This window comes from Vipera berus, assembly GCF_964194415.1.
Source record: "Vipera berus genome assembly, chromosome: Z".
Lineage (NCBI taxonomy): Eukaryota > Metazoa > Chordata > Lepidosauria > Squamata > Viperidae > Vipera > Vipera berus.
This window is the reverse complement of record NC_138205.1, coordinates 16,717,921-16,744,345: the sequence shown is the minus strand read 5'-3', so window position 1 is coordinate 16,744,345 and position 26,425 is coordinate 16,717,921. Positions and strand designations below refer to the sequence as shown.

Sequence of the window (26,425 nt, the reverse complement as noted above, 5' to 3'; positions counted from 1 at the left end):
ACTGGGTTCCCGCCAAAACAGTTACAGTTCAACACCCCCTGGTGGTGACTGCTATGTAAGTGTGTATGTGTTCTCTTCACCTGGATACATAACAAAAGCCATCATCAATGGTCTGTTTTCCTTCCTGGGTTTAGAACAACCAATGACCTTTTATTTCCAGGGTCAGAGTGCAAATCAGCTCTCCCAAGAAACTGAAGACAGCTAAGGAGATATCTGAGTTAGAAAAGACAGTCGTGATTCTGTCTTCATAGTTGATTATAGGAATTGTAATTCTATACCTATAGTGTATTAAGAATTCTGGCTGAAATTCCAACTTAAATCTCTTTAGGTAAAGGTAAAGGTTCCCCCGCACATGCGTGCTAGTCGTTTCTGACTCTAGGGGCCAGTGCTCATCTCCGTTTCAAAGCCGAAGAGCCAGCGCTTGTCTGAGGACGTCTCCGTGGTCATGTGGCCGGCATGACTAGACGCCAAAGGCGCACAGAACGCTGTTACCTTCCCACTGTAGTGGTCCCTATTTTTCTACTTACGTTTTTACATGCTTTCGAACTGCTACGTTGGCAGAAGCTAGGATGAGTAACAGGCGCTCACTCTGCTACGCGGCACTCGGGATTCGACCCGCCAAACTGCCGACCTTCTGATCGACAAGCTCAGTGTCCTAACCCATTGAGCCACCGCGTCCCTTAAATCTCTTTGGAGGTGGAAAACTCAAAAGATTTGGATTAGAGAAAATGCCAAATGCTTCACGTCATCTTGATCCATCAGTGGTGTTGTGTTGTGAGGAACAGAACATGGTTTTTGAGCTAGAGTTAATTCCCATTCCTCCTTTGAGAGATGCCAAGAAGTCTTACAAGTGTCCCACTTCAGCTGCCTTTCCTAAATTAGCAGCATTTGCACGTACTGTTATAACAATCTTCATGTAGCATTATTTAATCCTTGTATGTTTAAGTGTTCTTGTGTTTATAATTGTTTTTATATTTCTATTTTATTACACTGCAAGCTGCCCAAAGTCACTTTGGATAGCGAGATGGATGGCATACACATTTAATCAGTAAAATGAAATAAACAGCCTTTTTGGAAAATATATATAATATTGGCTTTTGAAAGCACTCTTGTATATATTTGTGGAACTGGTGGGACTGTGAGTTTTTCCTGATTTTTCATTGAACCGATATTTACATATGGGTCATTTGGGTCAAGTGGAAAATCCACATGTTAAGAAGCATTTATGTTGAGAAACACAGGTCTTCTCTTAATGGTAGAGGATGAAAGAGATAAACGCAGAACGAACAAGAAATACCCAATAATTTGCTCTAGTGAGAAAATTTTGGATATTTCTTGTTCTTTCTGCATTTATCTGCAGTGAGAATCCATTGTTACACTCAGCTTTTCTGTGCCTGTTCCCAGTGTGAGTGCAAACCAACAATACACCATTCCATTCTATCTTAAGCAAGTGATTTTCAGCAGAGACTAAAAAGTTGTGTCATTGGATCATCTCCACACATTTTAGGTATGCCAAGGAAATGTACTTGATCCCCGGGAATTCAATCTGTAAGGCGGGAAGTCCATCTGTTGTCTTTGAGGTGCACCATATGGCTGGCCCATCTATGCAGGTGTCTTAAATGGTATCATTGCACCCGTAGGCTGATATAGTTCTTTTCTTGGGGAATGACCATAAGGAACAATTTTGTGCATCCATTATTCATCTGCTCTTTTACACAAAACAAGCTTATCTTGTTAGCAAACTCAATTGCCCATCCAATCCTTTACAGCAGGGCTGTCCAACTTTGGCAACTTTAAGACTTGTGGACTTCAACTGGCTGACTGAGGAATTCTGGGAGTTGAAGTCCACAAGTCTTAAAGTTGGATACCCCTGCTCTATACTATAGACCAGAGGTCCCCAACCTTTTGGGCACCAGGGACCGGTTTCGTGGAGAAAGGTTTTTCCGCAGACCGGAGAGTGTGTGGTTTTGTGTGCTGCCTGCACCCCACGGATGGGGCTTTGCTTGTTTGTTTGGACCGGTTGCTGGCATGCCACGGCCCTGTACCGGTCCACAGACCGGGGGTTGGGGACCCCTGCTATAGACCTTATGAGCAGAATTTCTTGTTCAGTTCTAAAATTCTCCTCTAGTTTTTCATTAAGATGTTTATTCTCAAGTGACAGTAATCGTGCATATAATTTGTAAAAACTGGAGGGGCGGGGTGCTGCTGCTGCTGCTGCAGACTCAGGTCCATAAGGTTCAATTATAGTAATTTATTAGCCAAAGCACACTACTGTAATTCTTATTTTCTTCAACACTGATTTTAATCTAACCATCTGGTAGCACTTTCCATTTCAGTTCCATTTTCTGGGTATGCCGGAAAGAGAGAGATTGTGTACATGTGAAGGTGTATATGCACTTGTGTCCATGTTTTGCTTAAGCTGCTGCATTTTTCCTTTCAGCTATATCATTGACAAATGTGACATGAACACATGTAACATGATCCTTTGTGGCATTTCCCAGTATTCCAATCAGTCTCATTTTATTTAATGACAACAATCCTAGAACTCAAAGAAATAGATTCAGAGGAACTGTGTTGCTTTATCATCCAAACTTTATTTATCTTCTTAAAACAATTCTATATCCGTTTCCTTGCTTTTTTAAAAAAGGAAACGGTTTGTGGTAAATTTCAAGCAATTGATGGAGTACAGTAGTTTTTAAGCATGGCAAACCTGCTCAGGCAGGAAACCCTATACCATTTCAGACAAATGGCTGTCCAGTCTCTTCTTAAAAACCTCCAAAGTTGGAGCACTCACAATTTTTGGAGGCAAATCATTCCACTGATTAATTGCTCTAACTGTCAGGAAATTTCTTCTTAGTTTTAAGTAGCGTCTCTCCTTGGTTAGTTTCCATCCATTGCTTCTTGTTCTGCCTTCAGGTGCTTTGGAAAATAGGTTGACACACACACACCCTTCTTTATGGCAGCCCATTAGATAGTGGAATATACTATCGTATCACCCCTAGTCAGTGGTGGGATTCAAATATGTGAACAACCGGTTCTCTGTGTGGATGCTGCTTCCGGAAGTCTATTCTGGGCCTGGGCCAGAACTCAACAAAAAATTAGCTACCAGTTCTGCCGAATTGGTGCGAACCAACTGAATCCCACCACTGCCCCTAGCCCTTCTTTTCATTAAACTAGACATACCCATTTCCTGCAATCATTCTTCGTATGTTTTAATCTCCAGTCCCTCGATCATCTTTGTTGCTCTTCCCTGCTCTCTTTCTAGAGTCTCCACATCCTTTTGATATCGTGATGACCAAAACTGGATGCAATATTCCATGTGTGGTCTTACCAAAGCATTATAAAGTAGTATTAACACTTCACATGATCTTGATAATGTCCCTCTGTTAATGCTGGCTCATATTTAAGTCATTGTCCACTAAGGACTCCAAAATTCCTCTCACAGTTATTACTATTGAGCCAGGTACCACCTGTTCTATACCTGTGCATTTAGTTTTTCTTGCCTAAATGTACATTACTTTTCTCATCATTGAATTTCATTTTGTTAGATAGGGTTGAATGTTCAAGTCTGTCAAGATCCTTCTGTATCTTGAGCCTATCTTCTGGAGTATTGGTTATTCCTGCCAACTTCTTGTCATCTGCAAATTTAATGAATTCTCCTTCTATCCCCTCATCTAAATCATTGATGGCAATCTAGACTGCATGATTGAATTTGTGATGCATACAAAAAGAGTGGGCCCTTGTTCACATAGTCTTGATCTCCACCTTCATTTTTATTGTAGCATAATAGATATAAATAAAACATTACAAAGAAAAAGCAGAGCAACACCCCATATTTCAGGTAATGTGCTCAGTCCCTTGCTAGTTTGTAGTTTGAGACTAAGAGGTACAGAGTTATGAATGCTAATAATTTTATTATAGGTTTACAGTAATAGAATCTTGTGTGTCTGGATTTATTACCCCCCCACCTCCCTGTTTTAGTCTCTGTGAGAATTAGGGAGGGTTAGCTTTCTCAAATTACATTTCTGCCTGGGAGTCAAATTTCTCTTATCTGGCTGTTGTCTTCTTTGTAGCTCTTTCTCCTATTCTTCAAGATTATTCCTATTTCCCATTACAGGAAGAGACTGTCTTTCTAATTAAACCTAGTCATTCCATGGGAGTCTTTGGGGGTATGATGATTGGGCAATGGAATGGCCCATCAAAGTAGACATTATAGAAGAAAGGAAATTGTGAAATGGGAACTTTTGAAGTGGAAGTGGAAGGACAGGTCTGAGAAAGCCTTAGAATCTAGACTAATATTTTAATTAGGTATATGCTTATGATTAAGCATACAGATAGTCCTTACAACCATAATGGAGCCTGCCCTTCATTGTCATCAACAGTGATGGTTGTAAAATGGGTTGGTTAGGTGACCACTGGAGTGGGGTACATTAGAACTTCGGGCCATAGGTAGCCCCAAAGTAGGTCTGTCATAACTTTGAACAGTTGCTAAATGACAGTTGATAAGTTGAGGACTACCTGTACTTAAGTAGATAAAATCTACTTACCTTCACAACAACTCTGTGAGATAGGCTGGACCAAGAAAGAGGACTCGACTTAAAATCATCCAGGAAGCTTCTGTGAATGAGCAGGGACTAGATCCTGCATTTCCCTGCTCTTAGTCCTACATCTTGACCACTACAATGCACTGACATCTCTCTTTTATCATAGAAAATGCTTCCATCTGTCCAGCAGGCAGAGTTAGGAATATATTTGGTGCAAGACTCGGCCCAGACTGAGTGGAATCAAGTGACTTTTGATAAACCATTTCGATTTATTTGAGAAAAGTCAATTTATCTCTTTGTTTAAGTCAGGGGTCTTCAAACTTGGCCCTTTTATGACTTGTGGACTTCAACTCCCAGAATTCCTCAGCCAGGCACGCTGGCTGAGGAATTCTGGGAGTTGAAGTCCACAAGTCATAAAAGGGCCAAGTCTGAAGACCCCTGGTTTAAGTGTTAATCAAGGGCTGTTCTTTCCTGTATCTCCCCCTTGTTCCCTGGACATAAAGAAATATAGGGGATGGGGAAGAAAAGAATGTCTAACCAGAACACAGCTTAGGGCAGGGGTAGGCAACCTCAGCACTTTTATGACTCATGGACTTCAACTCCCAGAATTCCTGAGCCAGCATGGCTGGCTCAGGAATTCTGGGTGTTGAAGTCCATGAGTCATAAAAGAGCCGAGGTTGCCTACCCCTGGCTTAGGGGAACAACAGGGCAAATGCTATAGTGCCTGTAGAGTTCTCATTGACCTCTCTGAATTGGTTTAATTTTAAAAGAGCATAAGGAAAAGAAATCCATAAATAGAAGGGTATTTGACCTGTGGTGGAGAATCAAAGGAAACCAGTGGAATGGGGGCCTGTATGGTTACGGGGCCCAGTTTGACCTCTCTGGGTTAAATGAAAGGACCTTAGATCTGCAGATCTATATTGTCCTTGTCCCCCACATGCCCTATTTTAATACTTAACGCTAGCAGAAGCACTACCAGTGGAAGATTTATACCAGAAGAACATGGTGCAAGCAAAACAGGGCCTCTAAGAGTGTTACTTCCCACCCACCCCCATCCCTGCCAGGGTCGAAATCTCTCTGCTGGATGGCAGATGGATGCCTCAATTACATCTTCTCCCCACTTGGACAGCTGTCGAAGGAGATTAAATACAGCTCTCATTGTGAACTTGTTTCCACCCGCTTCTTTTGATTTGTCTGTTTAATTTTTGCTTTTAAAATATTAAGTAGTGCTGAGTAACCTCACTTCAGCTCCATTTAGAAGGGGATTATTACAAGGCTGCCATGTGAGCCTTGGGGAGGGGGGAAAAATGGCCTCCCACCTTGTTAGTTTGATACATGCATCCTGAAGGTGCTGTGCCCAGGCACCTTTGCATAATATGCCCAGCTTTTGCCCTGGAGGGAAGCCACAACAGGTCACAGCAGCCCAATTGAGTTGCATTCAGCATAATTTATTTAAAAGAATCTTCTCTGCCAGCCAGACTCTTATCAGGCAGCAGATGCGGGGAGAAGACCGAATACATGCATGCACAATAGCAGAAAAATCTGTTTTACATTCTGAGCTGAACTTGGGGGAAAAATAATCCTCAATTTAATAACGCAGCTGAGTAGTCAGCAGGAGGACAGGCTTGTTCTTTTAACGCAGGAATGTCCAACCTTGGCAACTTGAAGACCTGTGGACTTCAACTCCCAGAATTCCCCAGCCTGCCACAAGTCTTAAAGTTGCCAAGGTTGAACAGCCTTGTTTTAAACATTGCCAACATCATTTATAACACTTATTGACACATTGCACTGTTGTGTAGTGGGTTTCTTGGAAGCAGGAGGCGAGACAAGAGGGTTCAAACAGGAACATTGCTTTATTGTAGTAACAGGAACAGAACTGAGAACAGAGGCTTCTACGCAGCTTCTTATATGGTTGGCCTCTAGGCGGCAGCCAATAGGTTTGAAGGGACCTATTCCCGCCCCAGAGCCAACCAATGATCATCCTGGAGACTGCATGCCTGGGCAGCCAGTGACACACAGACACCCTAATTAAGCAATCTCAAGCAGCATTCAAAGACGCGTGAAAACAGTTTAAGTAAAAGGCCCAATACATTACATGCACCATAATCACTAATCTCAAATCATAGACCAGCACTGTTGCTCTGTTATTTGGCGTGCGTTTTCAGTGAGTTTGATTTTAGCATGTGCATTTCACTTTATGCTTCCATGTACCCCTCGGCTGTTGCAACCCATCATTCCTGTGATGCGTTCCTTGTGGCCTCTCTGCAGTCCTCCAAATGCGAATGCAGCATCGGAGGTCCCAAGAACAGCTCTCCGAACGACACTTAATTCCAGGTGAGCCTCGTAAAAACCCAAGAGAATCAGATGGCAAACAAGATGTGGGGGGACAGGAGAGGAGTGGATGCCTGGGGAAAGAGTTGGCATCAACATCAGAATATTAATGCAGAATGCTTTCCTGCCATGAAGGGAAAGCTGCGCCCTTTGAATTTCTGCTTACTATAGGTCAGGGGTGTCAAACTGCCGGCCCACGGGCCGGATGTGTCAAGACAAAACCGCACCCACCCCATTGCCGGCAACGGGGAAAAAGCTCCTGCTATAGGTAGTCCTTGACTTAAAATTAGTTGCTTAGTTACAGTTCACAGTTTTGAAGGACGTTCCTAGGGGCTACTTAACAACCCGGATTCAAAGTTATCATAGTCAGGCCCACCCTCCCAGATAACATGACCTAATTTGGGCCGCATGCACACCAGGCTGCATTTACGATTGTTTGCAACTGCCAACAGTTATGTGGTCATCTTTTATGATGGTTTTGCCGAAAACTGTGGTTACTTTCAGTTTTTGGCCAAACTGCACCCACAGCAAACCATTAATGATCATGGCATTTGCATAGCAACTGCCACAAAAAAGGTTGTAAAATCAGGTGGGTCACATGATCAACCTATTTTACAACCATCACGAGTTACAGCCAGGATGAGCCAGTTCCATGATGGTCATAAGTAGAGGAATACCTATACACTAACAAATTTCAGCAGAAAACAAAATCAGTAACACCACACTGCTTGGATTCCTTGATTTCTGGGGGACACCCAAGAGAGGACTTCAGCTAACTCATTCAAGAGAATGTCCAGTCAATGCAAGTTTTGAAAAGTTACAATTCAACATTTGCTTTGATTTCTACAAGGGAAACACCAAAATGTATCTCTCCCACCAAGAGCCATAACAACAGCTTGATCCAAAATGGCTAATAGCATAATGTTAAATGGATGGAAAGGTCTCCTTTTTGTCATGCATAATAAGGAATGTTTTTGACAAATGACATTTTAAAAGAGAAAACCCCTAAACAATCAGTTCTGTGCCAGATAGCAGATTTTGGAGTCAAATGGAATAAAATACTAAGCCTAAATATCATAGCCATTTAAAATAAGTTGAGAATACAAGAGTGGCTTGAGTGAAAACATGTCAAAAGACTCAGCTGAGGGTTGCATCCAAGTCTCCATTTTCTAGAAGGATTGGGCTACCCTGTATATGCTCCTAAATTTGGGGGAAGCGTAGTGATGGATGCCAGAACATTTACTCTAGGGCTCATCTGATTTTTTCCCCTTTTTCCCCCTCCAGGGCTCAGCAAATCCCTCCCCACTTTCTCACAGCCTAGTGGGACACAAGGGCAGACCAGGGTGAGTATAAATGGGATTTAAGAATTTTAGCGGCATGAAAAAATCACGGGGATTTTTCCTAGCGCGCTATTGGACAGTCCACTTTCAAGAGTTGGGCTAGCTGTCAATAAGAATGGCATCTAAGTAGAGATCCATGTTCTGCATCAGCCATAGCTGCTGGCTTACCTCAAAATGTACATAAGCTTTTCAAACTCAGTCACCTTTCTCACCACCCCATCTTAGTGAACTGGATAGGACAGACAGACAGAAACTGATATATGCTGATTTAGACCATTGGTCCATCTTGCTAAACATGCTTATTTCTGCCTTTTCCAATAGAATGCTTTCCAAATGCAATGAATAAGCACCCACAGTTCCCACTTAACATGGAACAAAGTGAAGCCTCCAAGGGAAGTTGATTGTCCTGTAGTATCACTACTCTGAATTGCTAGTGTGATCAACAGTGCATTTCCAAAACAGAGAAAGATAGTTTATGATATCCATGGGTTGGAAACACATGTACTCTCCTATATCCAAAACTTATCTCATTAGGTTTCCAGGTGTGTTTATATTACCTATGATATTAGATCTGAACACCAAGTGTAATCTGAATCTCCTTCTTTTAAAAAGAATGCAGTGGCATCATCCAAATTTAAAATCCTACACAGAATCCCATCAATTCTACTTCTAAAATAGATAGCCATAAATAGATAGAAATAAATTAAGAGACTCGTTGTCTGATGGAGCAATATACCTGGCATGCCTGTTTCATTCATAACATGACTTACTGAAATACACTTGTCTAAACATGGTTAGTGCTCTGTTGAGGAGACCTCATACTTGACTTTTTCATTGTCTTCTCGATTGTCCTAGTACAGTGTTTCCAAGGCTTGGCAATTTCCAAATGCTGAGGCTTCTATTACCACAATTCTCCAGCTAGCATTATTATTAAAGAACATTCTGGGAATTGATATCTATACATTTGGAAGTTTCCAAGGCTTAGAGTGAATCAACCACAGGCACAGGCTAAACAGTTATTTCAGCTTAAAACTCCATGACTGAGATATATTAGTGGACGGGAAGAGTTTTACAGAGAGACTGAAGTAGCAGTTCATAGTGATGACTAAACAACCCCATGAGCTGTTGGGTCATCATTTCAGAGATATTTCCTTACCTGATTCCTTAACACTTTCAATGGCAAAGCTTCTAATGTTCTGGAAAAGTTCTTAAAAATTCAGGGAAATATTCAGAAACGTATCTGCCTTGAAAGCAGCCCATGTTGAACAGTATAGCACAGTCAAACACCTGGAGTTGACCATAGTGTTATATGGTATTTGAATTATGTCATGAAATGTTTTATAAAATTGGCCAAATTTCAATTCTATGGGAATCATAGATTCTGGATTTTGGATCAGTTCCGTAAATTAGCCAATTTAAGGTACCTTGGTTCAAACCTTGTTGCCTTCAATGCGCTGTTTCACTCGATAAAAGTTTACAGACAAGAGAATTTTAGTAATATGTAAATAGACTGCGTATATTAGCTGTGTTGGTGATGTTTTTCCTTTGTTTCTCACAGGCCAATGAGACTGCCAAGCTCAAGGTTTCACCCCGGCCTCACAAGACCAACTCTGCTAAGGGCCAACTGGCTGAAGGTAGGGAACAACACTGTTTCTGTCCAAGTTGCTACCATCTGTGCCAATCCCATGTCATTATCTGAAAATCAAGGTGTTGGGTTTGTATAACATAGTAGATAAAGCTCAATATGGGTTCAATAGTTTCTGGAATGGTGTGTTGTGGGAACACAGCTATTCTCTTAACACGTTGTGTGATTCAGGCCAGCACATTAAGCCATGATACTGGTTATTTTAGGCATAGTATATTATGTGAGCAAGGCACCTATGTTTTCTCAAACCCTGATACAAGATCCAGATCTTCTTGGGGAACCCATTTTTCACCTACTTATCTTCAGAATCCTGCCAGATCCCTATTTTCTTTTTAAAAAAAATCTATTTCCAGGAGGGAATCGTGTTTTGACCTCTCAAATTTCCCCATGGTTCTAAGTGGAACATTTGTGTTTGATTAGCAAGTATAGGGATAAAAGTTAGGGGGATGGGAGCAAGGCACTCTAGTACCAGATTTTGAGATGCACTGGCAACATTTATAAAAGTGAGAGGGTGGGCAACCTATTTTCATAAAAGTACTTTACTGCTTTATTTCTGTTTTCAAACCCTTTTTTGCAATTAGTGATTTGGGGGGGGGTGTCCTATTTTCTCAGTCACTTTTGTTTCCAAGAAAAAAAAATTGCTATAATGACCCATCTTTCTAGCTTCCACTTGCTGTGCTGCTGGATACCATAGCCCTGGGAAGACCAATTCTCAGCACAGCCCCAATCAAATAAATACATACACAGTTATAAATAAAATAGCAGGGGGAGAGATTTAGAAAAGAAAGAGTTTTGCTCTTAAATTTTGTAGGGAAACCCCCCCCCCTTCTTCCACAGAGTTCTCTATACTCTCCTCCAAAGAAGTGTTACCCCTTCAAAGAACGAGGTCAAGATGATTAGCAGGCTTTTTGGATTCAGAATTATCTCCATGTTTTCCACTCCTGGCTCCCTAATGGGGAAAATGAAAAGAATTCCCATGATCCAGGCTGAGCGATACACTCTGATAATCTTCTCCCCCAAGAGAAAAAGTGTTCTGCCTTAAGGGGTGGGTGACAGATGCTATAGGAAACCTTCCCATCCTCTTCAGCGCCTCTTTCCCCCTGCATATTCACTCTCCTTCACTTTCTAATTTGAACTTAGATGTCTGGATGTAGCTTGGGAAAAATGAACTCACTTTTCTGGAAAACAGGTTATTTCCCCCCTCCCCTTAAGTTCCTAATTTAAACTAAAATCAAGATTTAGAATGTTCATTTTAAGCCAGTCTATTTTGGAGGCCAATCTGTCCTGCCTGGTTAATATTGGGGGGGGGGGGAAATTGGAGAAGAAGCTACTTTGTGCGCAATCTTGAATTCCTAAATGAGAGGCAGGATAGAACCTCCACCTAGGCATGAATAAGTTCACCTGTGTTTCTAGCTACAGGTAGCCCTCGACTTATGGCTACGATTAAGCCCAACATTTCTGTCACTAAGCAAGGCAGTTGTTAAGTGAGTTGTGCATTTTATGACCCTTTTTTGCCACAGTTGTTAAGCAAATTGCTGCAGTTGTTAAGTAAATCATGCGGTTATTGAGCAAATCTAGCTTCCCCCATTGACTTCACTTGTCAGAAACCAATTGGGAAGGTCGCAAATGACAGTCACATAACCTTGGGATGCTGCAACTGTCATCAGTACATGTTGGGTGCCAACGCCCAAATTTTGATCACGTGACTGTGGGGATGCTGTGAGGGTTGTAAAAGTAAGTCCCTTTTTTCACTTCCATTGTCACTTTGGTCACTAAACTAATTAAGTTGTTAAATCGAGGATTACCTGTACTCAGAATAATCCCCAGGGGATGATTAAACCCTTTGTAACTATTGGTGTTCATCTTGTTGTGGATGTATGAGGTAAAACTCCCCTCTGATCTGCCCAGGTTGTTCTTATTTCACTTCATTTGCTTTCCACGAACGATGAATTCCCTCTGGTCCTCCATTTCAGTGTCTCGAGGGGACCGTTCCGAGCTGCAGGAGAAGAAGGCTCGCTTGGCCGAAGACTTGAGCGAGAAGATCTTGCACCGTCCCGGGCCACTTGAGTTGGTGAAGAAAAATATTCTCCCCTTGGATCCTGGTATCAAGGATGCTGTGGCAGGTAATAACATGGTTAATAGTGCTTCAGAAGGGGGAGAGAACACAGACTCACGCAAGATTCTTCCTTTGGTAGCTGCTCTCTGTTGTATGGGGAAAAATCATATTTAATATAGTAAAAACAAGGGATGTAAAGATGTGAGATGTCTGGGACTATAATCTTGTGACTGAAGAAAGTTTCAAATGTACCAATGATTCTCAGTTACAGACAGTCCTTGGCTTACAGCCATTCATTTAGCAACCGTTTGAAATTGGAATAGCACTGAAAAAAGTGATTTATGACTAGTCCTTGCACTTACAACTCGCAGCATCATGTGATCAAAATTTGGGTGGTTGACAACTAGTATGTATTGACAAGGGTGGTAGCGCCCTGGGTCATGGGACCACCATTTGCGACCTTCCCAGCTGGATTCAAAATCAATCAAAATCAATAGGGGAAGCTGGATTTGTTTAACAGCCACAGGATTCAATTTACAACTGCAGTGATTTGCTTAACAACCATGGCAAAAATAAGTTCATACAGTTGGGTACAACTCACTTAACAACTGCACTGTATAGCAACAGAAATTCTGGTGCCAATTGTGGTCATAAGTCAAGGACTTCTTCTACTATGGCCCAAAATGAGTTTTGATGACTGTGAGCTCTCCAAGAACAGAAATTGATTAGACATTTATGAGGTAGGTGAATCAAGCGTCAAGCTTAATATGAGATGATTTTATATAGAACGAGATAAAAAAGAAACAGGATAGCATTATCCTTTCACTCTACTGTGGGTCCCAAGTAACTCAGTTTGACTTTCAGCTTCTTTTTTCCCCCAACAACATATTCAGATGCAGCCCATTGTGGAGCCTCTGATACCTTCAACGTTGAAGAAGACCTTAGCAGTTCCTCTTCTTCCTCCTCCCCATGTTTTGCATTGTCTCCAGGAAGTGGCCAAGGAAATCCTTCCACATCAGAAGCAGTTTTTCAAGTAAGCAACTTCTATATAGACATCTCTCTGTGTGTGTCTTTGTGTGGGTTGTTAAAGTACTGTTGGATGAAAATGGAAATTCTCCAGGATACAGTGGGAAGCTCCTTGCTATTTGGAGGAACTGACTAAAAGTAATGTTTCTCAACTTTGGCAACTTTGAGATATGTGGACTTCAAGTCCCAGAATTCCCCAGTTGGCCATGCCAGCTGGGGAATTCTGGGACTTGAAGTCCACATGTTTTAAAGTTCCTGAGTAAAGTGTACCAGCATGAAACTACAAGCTAGGATGATGCCTTGATGGGACCCCAGCTTCTATCTTCCACGCTGTCTGAGGCTAATAGAATTAAGAATCCATATTGTGTCTTACACCATAGAAATCATAAGCAACTAAACCGCCAACCTTAAAATTCTTGCCCAGGAACAAGAATTGATATTGTTGGGTGAGAATTGGACTTCGGATCTTGATGCAATTTAACAGAACTGATCAGCCAGCAGTACTTGAAGATAAAAATAACTATCATATCCTGTGGTGTCCATTAAAAGAGGTGCACTATAGCTATTTCTAATACCTCTATAAAAGAGGCATTATAATAAAATATAACACAAACAGATCCACACTCACACTCATACATACAAACATATGTACATATGTACGTACGGATATATATTGCCAGCTATTCCAAATGGTTTCTGCTAGTAAGATTACATCCATTTCCAAACAGATCACCAAAATTTAATAATAAAAACCACAGGCAGCAGTAGCTTCTTACAAAAATAAAGCTACAGGATGGTCACTGTATAAAATCCCATAATCACATTCAGTCAGTTAAGCTACCCATTTTAATAGCTTCGCGGAACATCAGTAGGGAAGTGCCAGCTATAAATGGCAAGATTTTCACAGAACAGGAACTGCTGTAGAATAGCAGTTCTGTGTTCAGCGAACAGAGGAGGTCAACACCTAAAGAGAAAAGTTTTTCCAGCAATAATCATTGGATTTGCCCCACAGAAACAGGTACCAATATGCTGGCTAGGGAATTTTGTGAGTTGAAGTCCACACAACATCTGGGCTCTGAGATTTTGAGAAACACTACTTTAATGGATGCTTTTGCTTTATAATGGGGACGCGGTGGCTCAGTGGGTTAGGACGCTGAGCTTGTCAATCAGAAGGTCGGCAGTTTGGCAGGTTGAATCCCGAGTGCCGCGTAACAGAGTGAGCACCTGTTACTGATCCCAGCTTCTGCCAACCTAGCAGTTCGAAAGCACGTAAAAATGCAAGTAGAAAAATAGGGACCACTACAGTGGGAAGGTAACAGCGTTCCGTGCGCCTTTGGTGTCTAGTCATGCCGGCCACATGACCACGGAGATGTCCTCGGACAAGCGCTGGCTCTTCGGCTTTGAAACGGAGATGAGCACCGGCCCCTAGAGTCAGAAACGACTCGCACACATGAACCTTTACCTTTACCTTACCTTTGCTTTATATGGCCACCTTTTTTTTTCCTCCATAAACAAAGACGTTTTGGTCTGACTGGTTCCTAGAATATCCTGGCATATATGACTTCCTTATATATGACTTGTTCCTTTAGAGAGCCCAGAGAAAAGTCTTTATTTCTGCCTCCAGCGAAAATTGTTGCTCCATATCCCCCCAAATATATTATTTATTTTCAAATTTATTTTTATAAATAATTTAAGGTGGCAAATGGAACTGATACACTTTCCTCCTCCTATTTTCCCCACAACAACAGTCCTGTGAGGTAGGTTGGGCTGAGAGAGGGGGACTGGGCCAAAGTCACCCAACTGGCTGTCATGCCGAAGGCGAGACTAGAACTCACCGCCTTCTGGTAATTGCAACAAAGTCATCCAGCTGGCTTTCTAGGACTAGAACTCCTAGCTTTCTTTCTCCTTCCTTCCTTCCCTCCCTCCTTCCTTTCTCCCCAGCTTCCTTTCCCCCCCCCCTTTTTTTTTCAATGAACCAAAATAGAGATAGTGTAACTAGTACCACCCATTTTAGCCAGTGTGATTCATGGATGGGCTTTTCTGACCTTCACCTTTATTAAACAGCCAGGCTTCAAATTATGGGGAAGAAGATAAATGCAATGTGATATGGGGAGAAGACAAACTGAGTGATAGCCTTTGTGGCCTCTGACATTAATACAAATGATTGAAATCCAGATGGAGCAGCGCAGGTGCGCCTCTACCACAAAATGTTGCAGTATGTAGAGCTTTCTATTCAGGCTGTGACATTCTATTTCTAATAAATTTTTCTGGCGGTTTCCCAGCACCCTTTCAGCCTCTGCATCCTGTGAATTGGAATAATCTCACTGTTTACCGTGGGATTTTTTTTTACCACTAAAAAGAAGAAGTAAATCTTGCATTCTACCCAAACTAGCTTGACATCTTTTATACGCTATGCTGCTTTGCTTTTAATGCCTATAAGCAAAGACACTGACAGTCTGAAGTCTGGAAATACAATAATCTAACATCCTGGTAAAAATGCACAATTCAGCTGCAATTTCTCATGATGTTTTATTGAATACAGGTAATCCATAACCTCCGAGCACAATTGGACCAGAATTTCTGTTGCTATGCAACGCAATCGTTAAGTGAGTTGCGCCTGATTTGAAGACCTTTTTTTTGCCATGGTTGTTAAGCGAATCACACTGAAGGGGTTAACTGTATCAAACTGTCGTTAAGCGAATCCAGGTTCCCCCATTGACTTCGCTGGTCGGAAGCAGGCAAGGCAGGTCGCAAATGATAATCATATGAACCTGGGATTCTGCATCAGTTGTAAATACATGCCGGTTGTCAAGCATCCAAATTTTGATCATGTGACTTTGACGATGCTGTGATAGTCGTAAGTGTGAGACCGGTCCTAAGTCGTTTTTTTCAGTGCCGTTGTAAATTCAAATGGTTGCTAAACAAACGGTTGCAAATTGAGGACTATCTGCCCTGTATAAATAAAAGAGAGCAGTGTAAAATATTAGAATGCTGAGTGTCAGTTGGTTATTATACTACTGCTTTCCGTACATCATGAAAAAAAATTGACTCCTAAAGTTCATGGCTTACTTCCAAGGACCTGGATATGAATTCCTCAACATTTCTCCATTTTTTACTTATTCATATTTTTTTAATCTTGGGGCTGTCACTCTAATCAGCCTAGAAATGCAGTGGCCGGACTTAGTTGTCAGAAAGGCCTTATGGTTCTTATTAAAGTAGAATAAGTTTTGCTTTATTTTCTTGGGCCAAATTTATAAATGAAGATTCTGGGCAGCATCCAGTATTAAAAGCAAGAAAAAAACGACTCACACCCTGGTCGGTACCTCTTTACTCTCCTACCGTCCGGTAGGAGATACAGGAGTATAGCCAGCCGTACCAACAGGCTGAAGAACAGCTTCTATCCATGGGCTGTCAGGCTCCTGAACGGGAAATAACTCTCTGTATGATTGACTTGCGAGGCCGGTGTGCTGTGCAATTAGCTCACATGGTGTAACAAGATGGTGGGTTTGTTGTCACCGTGAGTTGTGTTGGGAGGGGGGCACGAAGGGAGGCTCAGCCAATCTCACTGTATACATGGTGTACTTTGATAATAAAGGTTCATTCATTCAAAACAGAGTAACAAAGAAAAGAAGAAAGGGGGGGGCGGAATTCATACTGTCCTGTAGAATGAAATAAGAGCCTAATCTGGGGGCAAAGCCGGTTTATTAAGACCTTCCAAACAGGGTCAGGGAGGGGCCAGAGAGATCTCTAGAAGGATGCGGTCCCAGAGGGCAGGTCCTGCAATAGAGAAGAGCCATTTCCAGGATCCCATCAAATGACATGGTTTAATTGGTGGAACCCAGAGCAGGCCAACTCTGTCCAGTCAGGCAGTCCAGGCAGAAAGTATCGGAGAGAGGGAAGCTCTCAAGTAGTCAATTTACTCCTACCCTCGACTTCAACTTAAATACTGTAATGGAAATCAAGTTTTATTAAAAGCCAGGAAAGGGACCTGTAGCATTGAAGAATACATTAGCGTGTTTTGTGTGTGTGTGTGTGTGTGTGTGTGTGTGTGTGTGTGTGTGTATCTGCCTGCCTGCCTGTGTGGTACTACTGCCCTCTGCAGGACACTTTGAAATATTGTTGAACTCCCAGCTGAGGTCCCCGGTGCGGCAAATGCCTTCTTGATATTCCCTGCCCTCATCTATATGGGTAGGCCTCGACTTACAACCTGTTACCTAGCAACCATGGAATTTGCAATGGGCACCCCCCCCCCAAAAGGTACTTATGACCCAGATTCAGTTTCAACAGCTGTCCCCCGCCCCCTGGTGAGGGGGTCACCAGACCGCATTTATGGCTGTTTGCAGCATCCTGAGGTCATGTGATCACAATGTACTATAGTGTTTGCCAGAAACAGGCCTTTGCTTCTGGTTTCCAGCAAACGGCCTTGCCTAATGGCCAGGCCGTTCGTTTAATGATTGCAGATTTGCTTAACAATTGCTGCAAAAAAAAGTCATAAATTTGGGTCAGTCACATGATGGCTTGTTTAATGATGAGTATGATTTATGGCCATATTTCCGGGCTCTGTTACAGTTGTAATAAAGGATTACAGGTTGAGGATTGCCTGTAATCTTCATATTTAACATATTTTAATTTAAAACCAAGTTATAAAAGAAGTTGGCAAGCTGCAAAAGAAAGCATTGGTGCTGAAAATCAGCTTACTTCCCAGGAACCTTTTTGAATTCTATGTTCAAATGTATTACAAAATAAAAATGGGTTCTATCCATCATGATACCCATACGCGCAGCCATTCTGTGAATGTGCATCCACCCCAGGGCAGCCATTTTCTTTGACCATCCATGATGTTCACCCTCTTAAAGTGTCATATGTCCTTGGCATGAAAAAATAGCAGTTAGTGAATTTAGGAGTCTGAGAGCAATGGGTTCCAACCTGGGCTTTGTTGGATTCTTACTTTATATGAATGCACTATTGTGGCTTATTCCCCAAACCACAGTTTAAAGAACAAGGTTAAGGTGGAAAACTCAGTACTGTATACGTAAGAGCCGCCATTCTTGAGTTTTATCTTTCTTCCTGCAGCTGGACCTGCCCCCAGTCCCGGTGGATCAACAGCCTGGTGTCACTTCGTCTACCTCTGATGCTCAGTTCTCTCTCCAAGGGAGAAACATCCTCATTAAGCCCGCAATTCCGCTCCCAAAGGTAGGCATGGGTCATTGGCAGAGGAGAGCCCAGTGGGAGCATGGCTGGAGAAAGACTTTCCCACCATTTTTAACAGAGATCAACCATGATTTTGCTGGCGTGATTTTGCAAGGCTCAGCCATGAATGCGCTCTAGGGTCCTGCCAGGAGATATGCGGCTGTTGCAATCATGGGTGTCTGCTGGGAGGGGTCACATTTTATCTGATTTTTAAAAAAATAAAAAAAAATCCTTATCTTAATATTCTTGTAATTTATTTTTTCTTGTATTGTGAGAGTCCCTTTGGATACTGAGATAGGAGGCATATTAAAAACATTGCTGAATGATAGAAGATGGATGGACGGGCAGACAGAGATAGATAGATGATTGATAGATAGATAGATAGATAGATAGATAGATAGATAGATAGATAGATAGATAGATGAATAGATAGATAGATAGATAGATAGATAGATAGATAGACAGACAGACAGACAGACAGACAGACAGACAGACAGACAGACAGACAGAGATAGATAGATAGATAGATAGATAGATAGATAGATAGATAGATGATAGATAGATAGATAGATAGATAGAGATATAAATAGGTGAATAAATAGATAGACAGAGACAGACAGACAGGTAGGTAGAGATAGATGATAGATAGATAGATAGATAGATAGATAGATAGATAGATAGATAGATAGATAGATAGATAGATAGATAGATATAGACGGAGATATAAATACGTGAATAGATATAGATAGATAGATGATAGATAGATAGATAGATAGATAGATAGATAGATAGATAGATAGATGATAGATAGATTGATTGATATAGACAGAGAGATAGATAGATGATAGATGATAGATAGATAGATAGATAGATAGATAGATAGATAGATAGATAGATAGATGATAGACAGACAGACAGGTCAAAATGCTGACTGCAACTGCTCCATCAAAGATGCTTCATCCTAATTTTTTTAGTCTCCCTGTGGAGGGAAAGCTGTACATTCTCCTTCCCCTGGTGTTCCTGCCTTATTTGCAGGCAGCAAAATATTGGGCAAATGTGGGGTAAAATTTAACTAATTTTAGTTCGTGGTGGCAATATGTACTGATTTTTAGCTGCCACAATTTTTTTTTAGTCCTCCCTGCATGAATTATTATAGAGAAGGGCTTTTTGTAAAGGGAAGCACAGCAGCTGCTATCTATGAGTAGCCACAGGGAGGAATACCACTAATTCTGACAACCTCTGCAAATCAATTACAGGAAAGGAAAGGAAAGGAAAGGAAAGGAAAGGAAAGGAAAGGAAAGGAAAGGAAAGGAAAGGAAAGGAAAGGAAAGGAAAGGAAAGGAGGAAGGAGGAGAGGAGAGGATTTTGGGCTGATTTTGCCCTAAGTGTCCTCTCTTGTCAGCTGAATATAGTCAGAAAATAAAAGGTAACCCAGTGTTCGTTCCAAATTGCAAAACACTACATTAACTAAAAATTTCTCCAGCCTTTGTAAGCCAGTTTTGTCATGAATTCTCCCTTCCATTTTTTTAAAAATTATGACTTGCTGAATAAGTCATAGATACTGCTGGGCTGCAGTTCCCGGCAATTCCAGGCAGCATGATCAATTTTCGAAGGATGATGAAAACAACATCTGGGGTGCCTCAGGATTTGCACTCCTGCTAGGAAGTTGTTATCTTTCCATCCCCTTCCCTCCTCTTGGTCCTGCTGCACAAGAGTCACACATTCAAGCATCTGAAACCTCCTCCAGTATGCAAGGACAGTCAAGGAGAGATGCTGAGGCTTCGTTTGCTGAAGTTTGCCTGTTTGCATCAGGCACATGTATTATTTATTTATTTCAAAGTATACCCCGGCTTTCCACACTCAGAGAAGCGAATGGAGAAGTTCAAACATTAAAAAATTGAGACTCATCAGAATGTGCTGTTACAATATTGTAAATGCCCTAAGAACCACACCCTGGAATAAGAATAGAATAGAATAGAATAGAATAGAATAGAATAGAATAGAATAGAATAGAATAGAATAGAATAGAATAGAATAGAATAGAATAGAATAGAATAGAATGGAATGGAATGGAATGGAATGGAATAGAATGGAATGGAATGGAATGGAATGGAATGGAATGGAATGGAATGGAATGGAATGGAATGGAATGGAATGGAATAGAATACAGGAAAGAATAAGGAATAGAATAGAATAGAATAGAATAGAATAGAATAGAATAGAATAGAATAGAATAGAATAGAATAGAATAGAATAGAATAGAATAGAATAGAATAGAATAGAATAGAATAGAATAGAATCTGGAAGGAACCTAGGGGTCATCCAGCCCCCTGCTCAAGCAGGACAACCCTATACCCATGGTGGCGAACTTATGGCACAGTTGCCACAGGTGGCACGCAGACCCCTCTCTGGGCACGCGCGCTGTCACCCCAGTCCTAGGGCTTCAACTGGGTTTTATAAAACCTTTTCTTTTTAGGCCTCCGCCGCCGTGTGCAAAAAAAAAAAAGTTCAATCAATCAATCAATTTCAACTTCTCGCGGGGAAAAAAAAGTTCTCACAAAGTTGGAATTGATTGAAATTTTTAGTCCCACCCAGTCTGCCATTACCACCGCAGCCACGCCCACCCAATGGTCTATGCCCAACCAATTGGCCACACCCACCCAATGGGCCACGCCCACCCGGCACCCGATGATACATAAGTGGGTTTGGGGTTGCAGTTTGGGCACTCGGTCACTAAAAGGTTCGCCATCACTGCCCTATACCATTTCAGACACGTAAGCTGTCCAGTCTCTCCTTCATCACCTCCAGTGATGAAGCGCCCATGATTTCTGAAGGCAAGGTGTTCCATTGGTTGTTTTCACGGTTAGGAAGTTTCTCCTTAATTCCAGGTTGTTTCTGTTCTTAATTAGTTTCCAACCATTGTTTCTTGTTCTGCTCTCTGGTGCTTTGGAGAATAATTTGACTCCCTCTTCTTTGTGGCAGCCCCTCAAATATTGGAATACTGCTATCATGTCACCCCTAGTTCTTCTTTTCTCTTGACTAGCCAAACCCAAATCCTGCAACCGTTCTTCATATGTTTTAGTCTCCAGGCCTTGGATCATCTTAGTTGCTCTTTTCTGAATTTTTCCCAAAGTCTCAACATCTTTTTTTGTAGTCTGGTGACCAAAATTGGTTGCAGTATTCCACTAATCGAGTCAAATTTCCCCAAAATTTATTTTCTGTGTATCTCCAATTTCACTAAGTAGTAGACGTGCATTTCAGAGAGGTTACTATGTTATGAGGAGAAACCTACTTAAGGATGCTGGGCCTCAGGAAAGGTGTACCTGTATTATCTTCAGTACAGGTAGTCCTTGACTTAGGACCGAAAGAGATCAGGGTAATTAAATGGATGGAGTGGGAGTGGCTACATTATTAGGGAGCTGAAAGGTTAGAAAAGGGAAAGCAAGGTCCTTATTCAGCATCTGCAAGAAAAGCACAGAAAGCATAAACACAAACATATTAACTATTATATATAAAAAAGGAAGGTGTAATTTCTACCCGTCATCTAGAGTAGACCAGCGTTTCTCAACCGTGATACCTTTAAGGTGTGTAGACGTCAACTCCGAGAATTCCCCAGCCAGCCTTGTTACAAAAGGCGGGCTCTCCTTCCAGCTCTCCAGCCCGCCAAAATGTTATCAGCACTGACCTTGATTCTCACACATATGAATTGTTTTGGCTAACAGAACTATGCATCCCCCATCCCTCTTCCTTCATCTAATATCTCTACACTAAAATGTGGCAATGGGGACAAAAAGAAAATGGCTTCAGTTCGGTTTGTCACAGCGTTGACATTCGGCTCCCCTTAAAAGAAAGGAGAAATCCTGCGAATCAAACAAGAGACAAAAGTTAAGAACCCCGCCCTCCCCTCGGTTTGTTTGGATGTTTATCCATAAAATTTACGTATAAGTCTGTCAGCTTTCACATCAGTACACTTCACCCAGGTGGCTTCTGATAATGGATATGCCTTCCACGGCACTAAATATTGCAATTTCCCCTTTTGTACAATCTTGCATCAAGTGCAAGTGGTAGGGAGTTGACGTCCACACACCTTAAAGGTGCCAAGATTGAGAAACGCTGCCCTAGAATCTCTCTCTCTTTTTTTTTTTTCTCCTTGCTCTGGTCCACAGACCCTCTGTGCCATCTTTGCTTCCTTTTTCACTTCCGCTCTTTAGGTCCTCCACAAAGTTCCCGAGGCCAGAAAGGCCCCCAGACCCAAAAAGGCCAAGGAGTCCCGGCCCAAAGTCAAGAAGCTGAAGTACCACCAGTACATGCCTCCCGATCAGAAGGGGGAGCAGGCTCCCTTGCCCATGGACGCCGCCTACGCTCACCTCCTGCAGCAACAGCAGGTTTTTCTGCAGCTCCAGATCTTGAATCAGCAGCAGCAGCCCATGCCCACGTCCCCGGCAACCTTCTGCGTTCAGGCTCTCCACGCAGTCCCCGCCAGGTAACTCTTAGCTTTGCCCTGAGAACACCACAGGTATGGTTTGCAGGCAGCGTCAGTCTGCAAGGGAAATCCAAAAAAGTCAAGAGGAGACCCTTCCTTTTCTGCCCTTGTGACTGTCGGTTGGAATTTTTTTCCTCCCTGAAATTAGGATCTCTCCCTCCCCCCCCCCCCCGTTGGTCTTTCAGAAGACCTGGTTAGGTGCCCAAGGGTGATGAGGAGCCCCTTTACCCGGCTGTGTCCACACCTTTAGATTACATATTTCTTGGAGGCTGCAGGTAGCTCTCAACTTACGACCACATTTGGGACCAGCGTTCCTGTTGCTGAGCAAGGTGGTTTGTCAGTGAGTCACGCCCAATTCTATGACCTTTGTGGCCATGGTTGTTAAGCAAATCACTGCAGTTGTTAAGTGAATGACACAGCCATCAAGCAAATCTGGTTCTCCACCCCCACCCCCCCAATTGACTTGGCTTGTTGGAAGCCGGCTGGGAAGGTTGCAAATGGCGATCCCATGATCCCAGAACATTGCAAGTGTCGTCAATATATGCCGGTTGCCAAGCGCCTGAATTCTGATCACATGACCAAGACAGAGATTGCTGCGATAGCCATAAGTGCAAGGAACAGTCGCAACTCACTATTTTCAATGCTGTTGTGACTTTGAACCGTCACTAAATGAATGGCTGTAAGTTGAGGTTGTTTTGGTCTTTAATTTGCCTTTTATATATAAGGTAAAGGTAAAGGTTCCCCCGCACATGCGTGCTAGTCGTTTCCAACTCTAGGGGCCGGTGCTCATCTCTGTTTCAAAGCCGAAGAGCCAGCGCTTGTCTGAGGACGTCTCCGTGGTCATGTGGCCGGCATGACTAGACGCCAGAGGCGTACGGAACGCTGTTACCTTCCCACCGTAGTAGTCCCTATTTTTCTACTTGCATTTTTACGTGCTTTCGAACTGCTAGGTTGGCAGAAGCTGGGACGAGTAACAGGCGCTCACTCTGTTACGCGGCACTCGGGATTCGACCCGCCAAACTGCCGACCTTCTGATTGACAAGCTCAGAGTCCTAACCCACTGAGCCACCGCATCCCTCTTTTATATATATAAAAGTGTAAAGTGTTTTATGATTGTGTGTTGCCCAGAGTTGCAGTTTGAGATGGGCAGCTATACAAAATAAAGAAATGAACAGGGTGGCCAACACCATGCAGTTACAGTCTGTACTTTTTTTTACTTTTTTTGACCTCACTTGCCATCTTGCAGATAGTGTGCCCTGTTTGCAGAGGGTTCACTCTTGACTCATGGCACAGCTCGCTGTTGGATGCTGCTAAAACATTTATATTTCTTTTTGCTAAGATCCCCAGAGACTTGCCACTTATTCTCTACTTCAAGGAATTGCTCTCCAATTAAGATTAAAGTGTGTGTTGCTTTCCAATTAAGCAAGGAACATACTGCTATTTTTATTTCTTTGACTTTTTGGCTTTGGGGAAGATACCCCAGAAGTGTAAAAAGCACTTGTTAAATTAACTGACCGTTTTTATTAAGTACCAAAATTCAGAATTAGTTACTCAAGAGAAGCATCTGCTGAAATTAGTCATGGTTAATTCACCACAAGTCCCAATAATTGCAATGGGACTTAATTGCGATTAGCATAAACTATCCACGAATTCTAGAAACAACTTGCGTAGCTTGGCAATATATAAGCATACAGTATTAAATGAATACACTGAATGCATTACAGGTTGTCCTCAATTTACGACCACATGTGTTGTAATAAAACACTGTTCATATTTGCACACATGTCATGCAGTATGTCATTATCCTCCCGCTCCTTATTCTGGAGCTCTTCGACTAGCCTTAATTAGTTTCTTCTAGCCTTAATTAGTTTCTTCTCTGTCTTAAGAACTGTTGAAGGCTAGCTTAGGGCCGGTTTGGTGAATTGTATTATTTGTCTTTATAGAATTCTCTTTTATTCCTTCTTTGAAGAGCCTAGGAAAGAATGGCTGGCTTTCCTCCTCCACATTTATTCTACTCAATAATGTTGTGAGGGACTTTTGTGGGGAGCCATTGATTGATTTAAAAGCAGGGATTCAGTTTCTTTACTAAGCGGGAATTTAAACCTACAGCTCCCAGTTTAAACTACTCGGCATAATAATAATAATAATGCGCTCGTGACCTCCCGGTTAGACTACTGCAACGCTCTCTACATGGGGCTACCCTTGAGGACCACTCGGAGGCTTCAGCTGGTGCAGAATGCGGCCGCGCGAGTTGTGATGGGAGTCTCCCGATACTCCCGTGTAACACCTCCGCGAGCTGCATTGGCTTCCAGTTGCCCTCCGGATGAGATTCAAGGTGCTGGTAATGACCTATAAAGCCCTAAATGGCTTGGGTCCGGACTATCTAAGGGAACACCTGCTGCCGGCATCAACTTCCCATCGTCCTGTGTGCTCCCATAGGGAGGGCCTCCTTAGGGTGCCGCCGGTTAGGGAATGCCTGTGGGTGATCCCCAGAGGGAGGGCATTCTCTGTGGGCGCGCCTGCCCTTTGGAATGAGTTACCTGTGGAACTCCGGACTGCCCCCGACCTGCGCTCGTTTCGCCGGGACCTGAGAACTTGGCTTTTCGATTTATCCGGCCTGGACTGAGGGAGGTTTTAGTTTTAAATTTTAACATTGTTTTATTGTTGGGCTATTATGAATTTAATTCTTTTTAATTCTATTTTTATCTTCATTTATATTGTCTTTTAAATATTGCCCTGTAAACCGCCCTGAGTCCTTCGGGAATAGGGCGGTATAGAAAACTAAATAAATAAATAAATAAATAAAATTATTATTATTATTATTATTATTATTATTATTATTATTATTATTATTATTATTATTATTATTATCATTATTATTATTATTATTAATAATAATAATAATAATAATAATAATAATAATAATAATAATAATAATAATAATAATAATAATTTGTTAAACCTGTATGCTGCCCAGCTTTCAATAAATTTAGGCCTTTGTCACGTGGACTAATCTCATTTTATTTTTATGGTCTGAGGCAAAGCTGTCCTGGAGCAATAGTCCCTTATTTATTTTCTTTCTCTGCTTCTCTCTCTCTTTAACCCAGCAATGCTCCAGAGCAACTTTTGAATTTCCCTGGTACTCCGGCTTCCACAAATGGGCCTCCAACGCTCCCTCTTCCTTCTCCGGCCACCCCAATCTCCCCTTTGCCACCAAAACCAGAACTGTTACCTGCCAACTTAGAAGAGCTCACGGTAGGTTTGGGGGTTTAATCAGCTCGAGTCGCCTAACACGATGTTAGGTAAATGACTGGCAAAGTATTGGTTAAGTATTGTGAATTCCAGTCCCAATTTGGGTGACTTTGGGCCAATCACCAGGAGACAATGAGTTTCAGTCCCGCCTTAGGCATGAAAGCCAGTTGGGTGACCTTCGGCCAGTCACTCTCACCCCAACCTACCTGACAGGGTGGTTGTTGTGGATAAAATAAGAGGAGGAAGGAGTATTAGATATGTTCGCTGCCTTGAGTTGTTTATAACAATAAAGGTGTGATCAAAATCTAATAAATAAATAAACATGTCTTATGAGGAGAAGAGGTTAGATGATAATAGGGAACCAAGGAGTAAACCAATGCAACCAATCCATTTTGCTTAGTCATGTTCAAGTTAATGTTGTCTGTCTTTTCCCTGGGTTGAGTACATTTTCCAGTCATGGTTATCGTATCATTGCCTGCCTGATTTCTGAGAAAAAGCAAGCCAGGGAGATGAATTTGGCCTCCTCAGGACCCTCTGAGGAAGGAAAGGGTATCCATG

The 26,425-nt window shown here is 42.1% G+C and overlaps 1 protein-coding gene across 1 annotated transcript in view; it reads left to right on the top strand.

The window, feature by feature from the left end:
• LOC308678671 (myocardin-like) overlaps positions 1-26,425 on the top strand; it is a 48,264-nt gene that overhangs the window by 9,508 nt on the left and 12,331 nt on the right. Inside the window, exons 3-10 of the mRNA XM_081345901.1 lie at positions 6,813-6,878; positions 8,160-8,218; positions 9,774-9,849; positions 11,834-11,983; positions 12,810-12,949; positions 18,016-18,135; positions 22,344-22,615; positions 25,723-25,870. Of these exons, the coding sequence (XP_081202027.1) occupies positions 6,813-6,878; positions 8,160-8,218; positions 9,774-9,849; positions 11,834-11,983; positions 12,810-12,949; positions 18,016-18,135; positions 22,344-22,615; positions 25,723-25,870 (1,031 nt within the window). The remainder of the gene's footprint in view (positions 1-6,812; positions 6,879-8,159; positions 8,219-9,773; positions 9,850-11,833; positions 11,984-12,809; positions 12,950-18,015; positions 18,136-22,343; positions 22,616-25,722; positions 25,871-26,425) is intronic.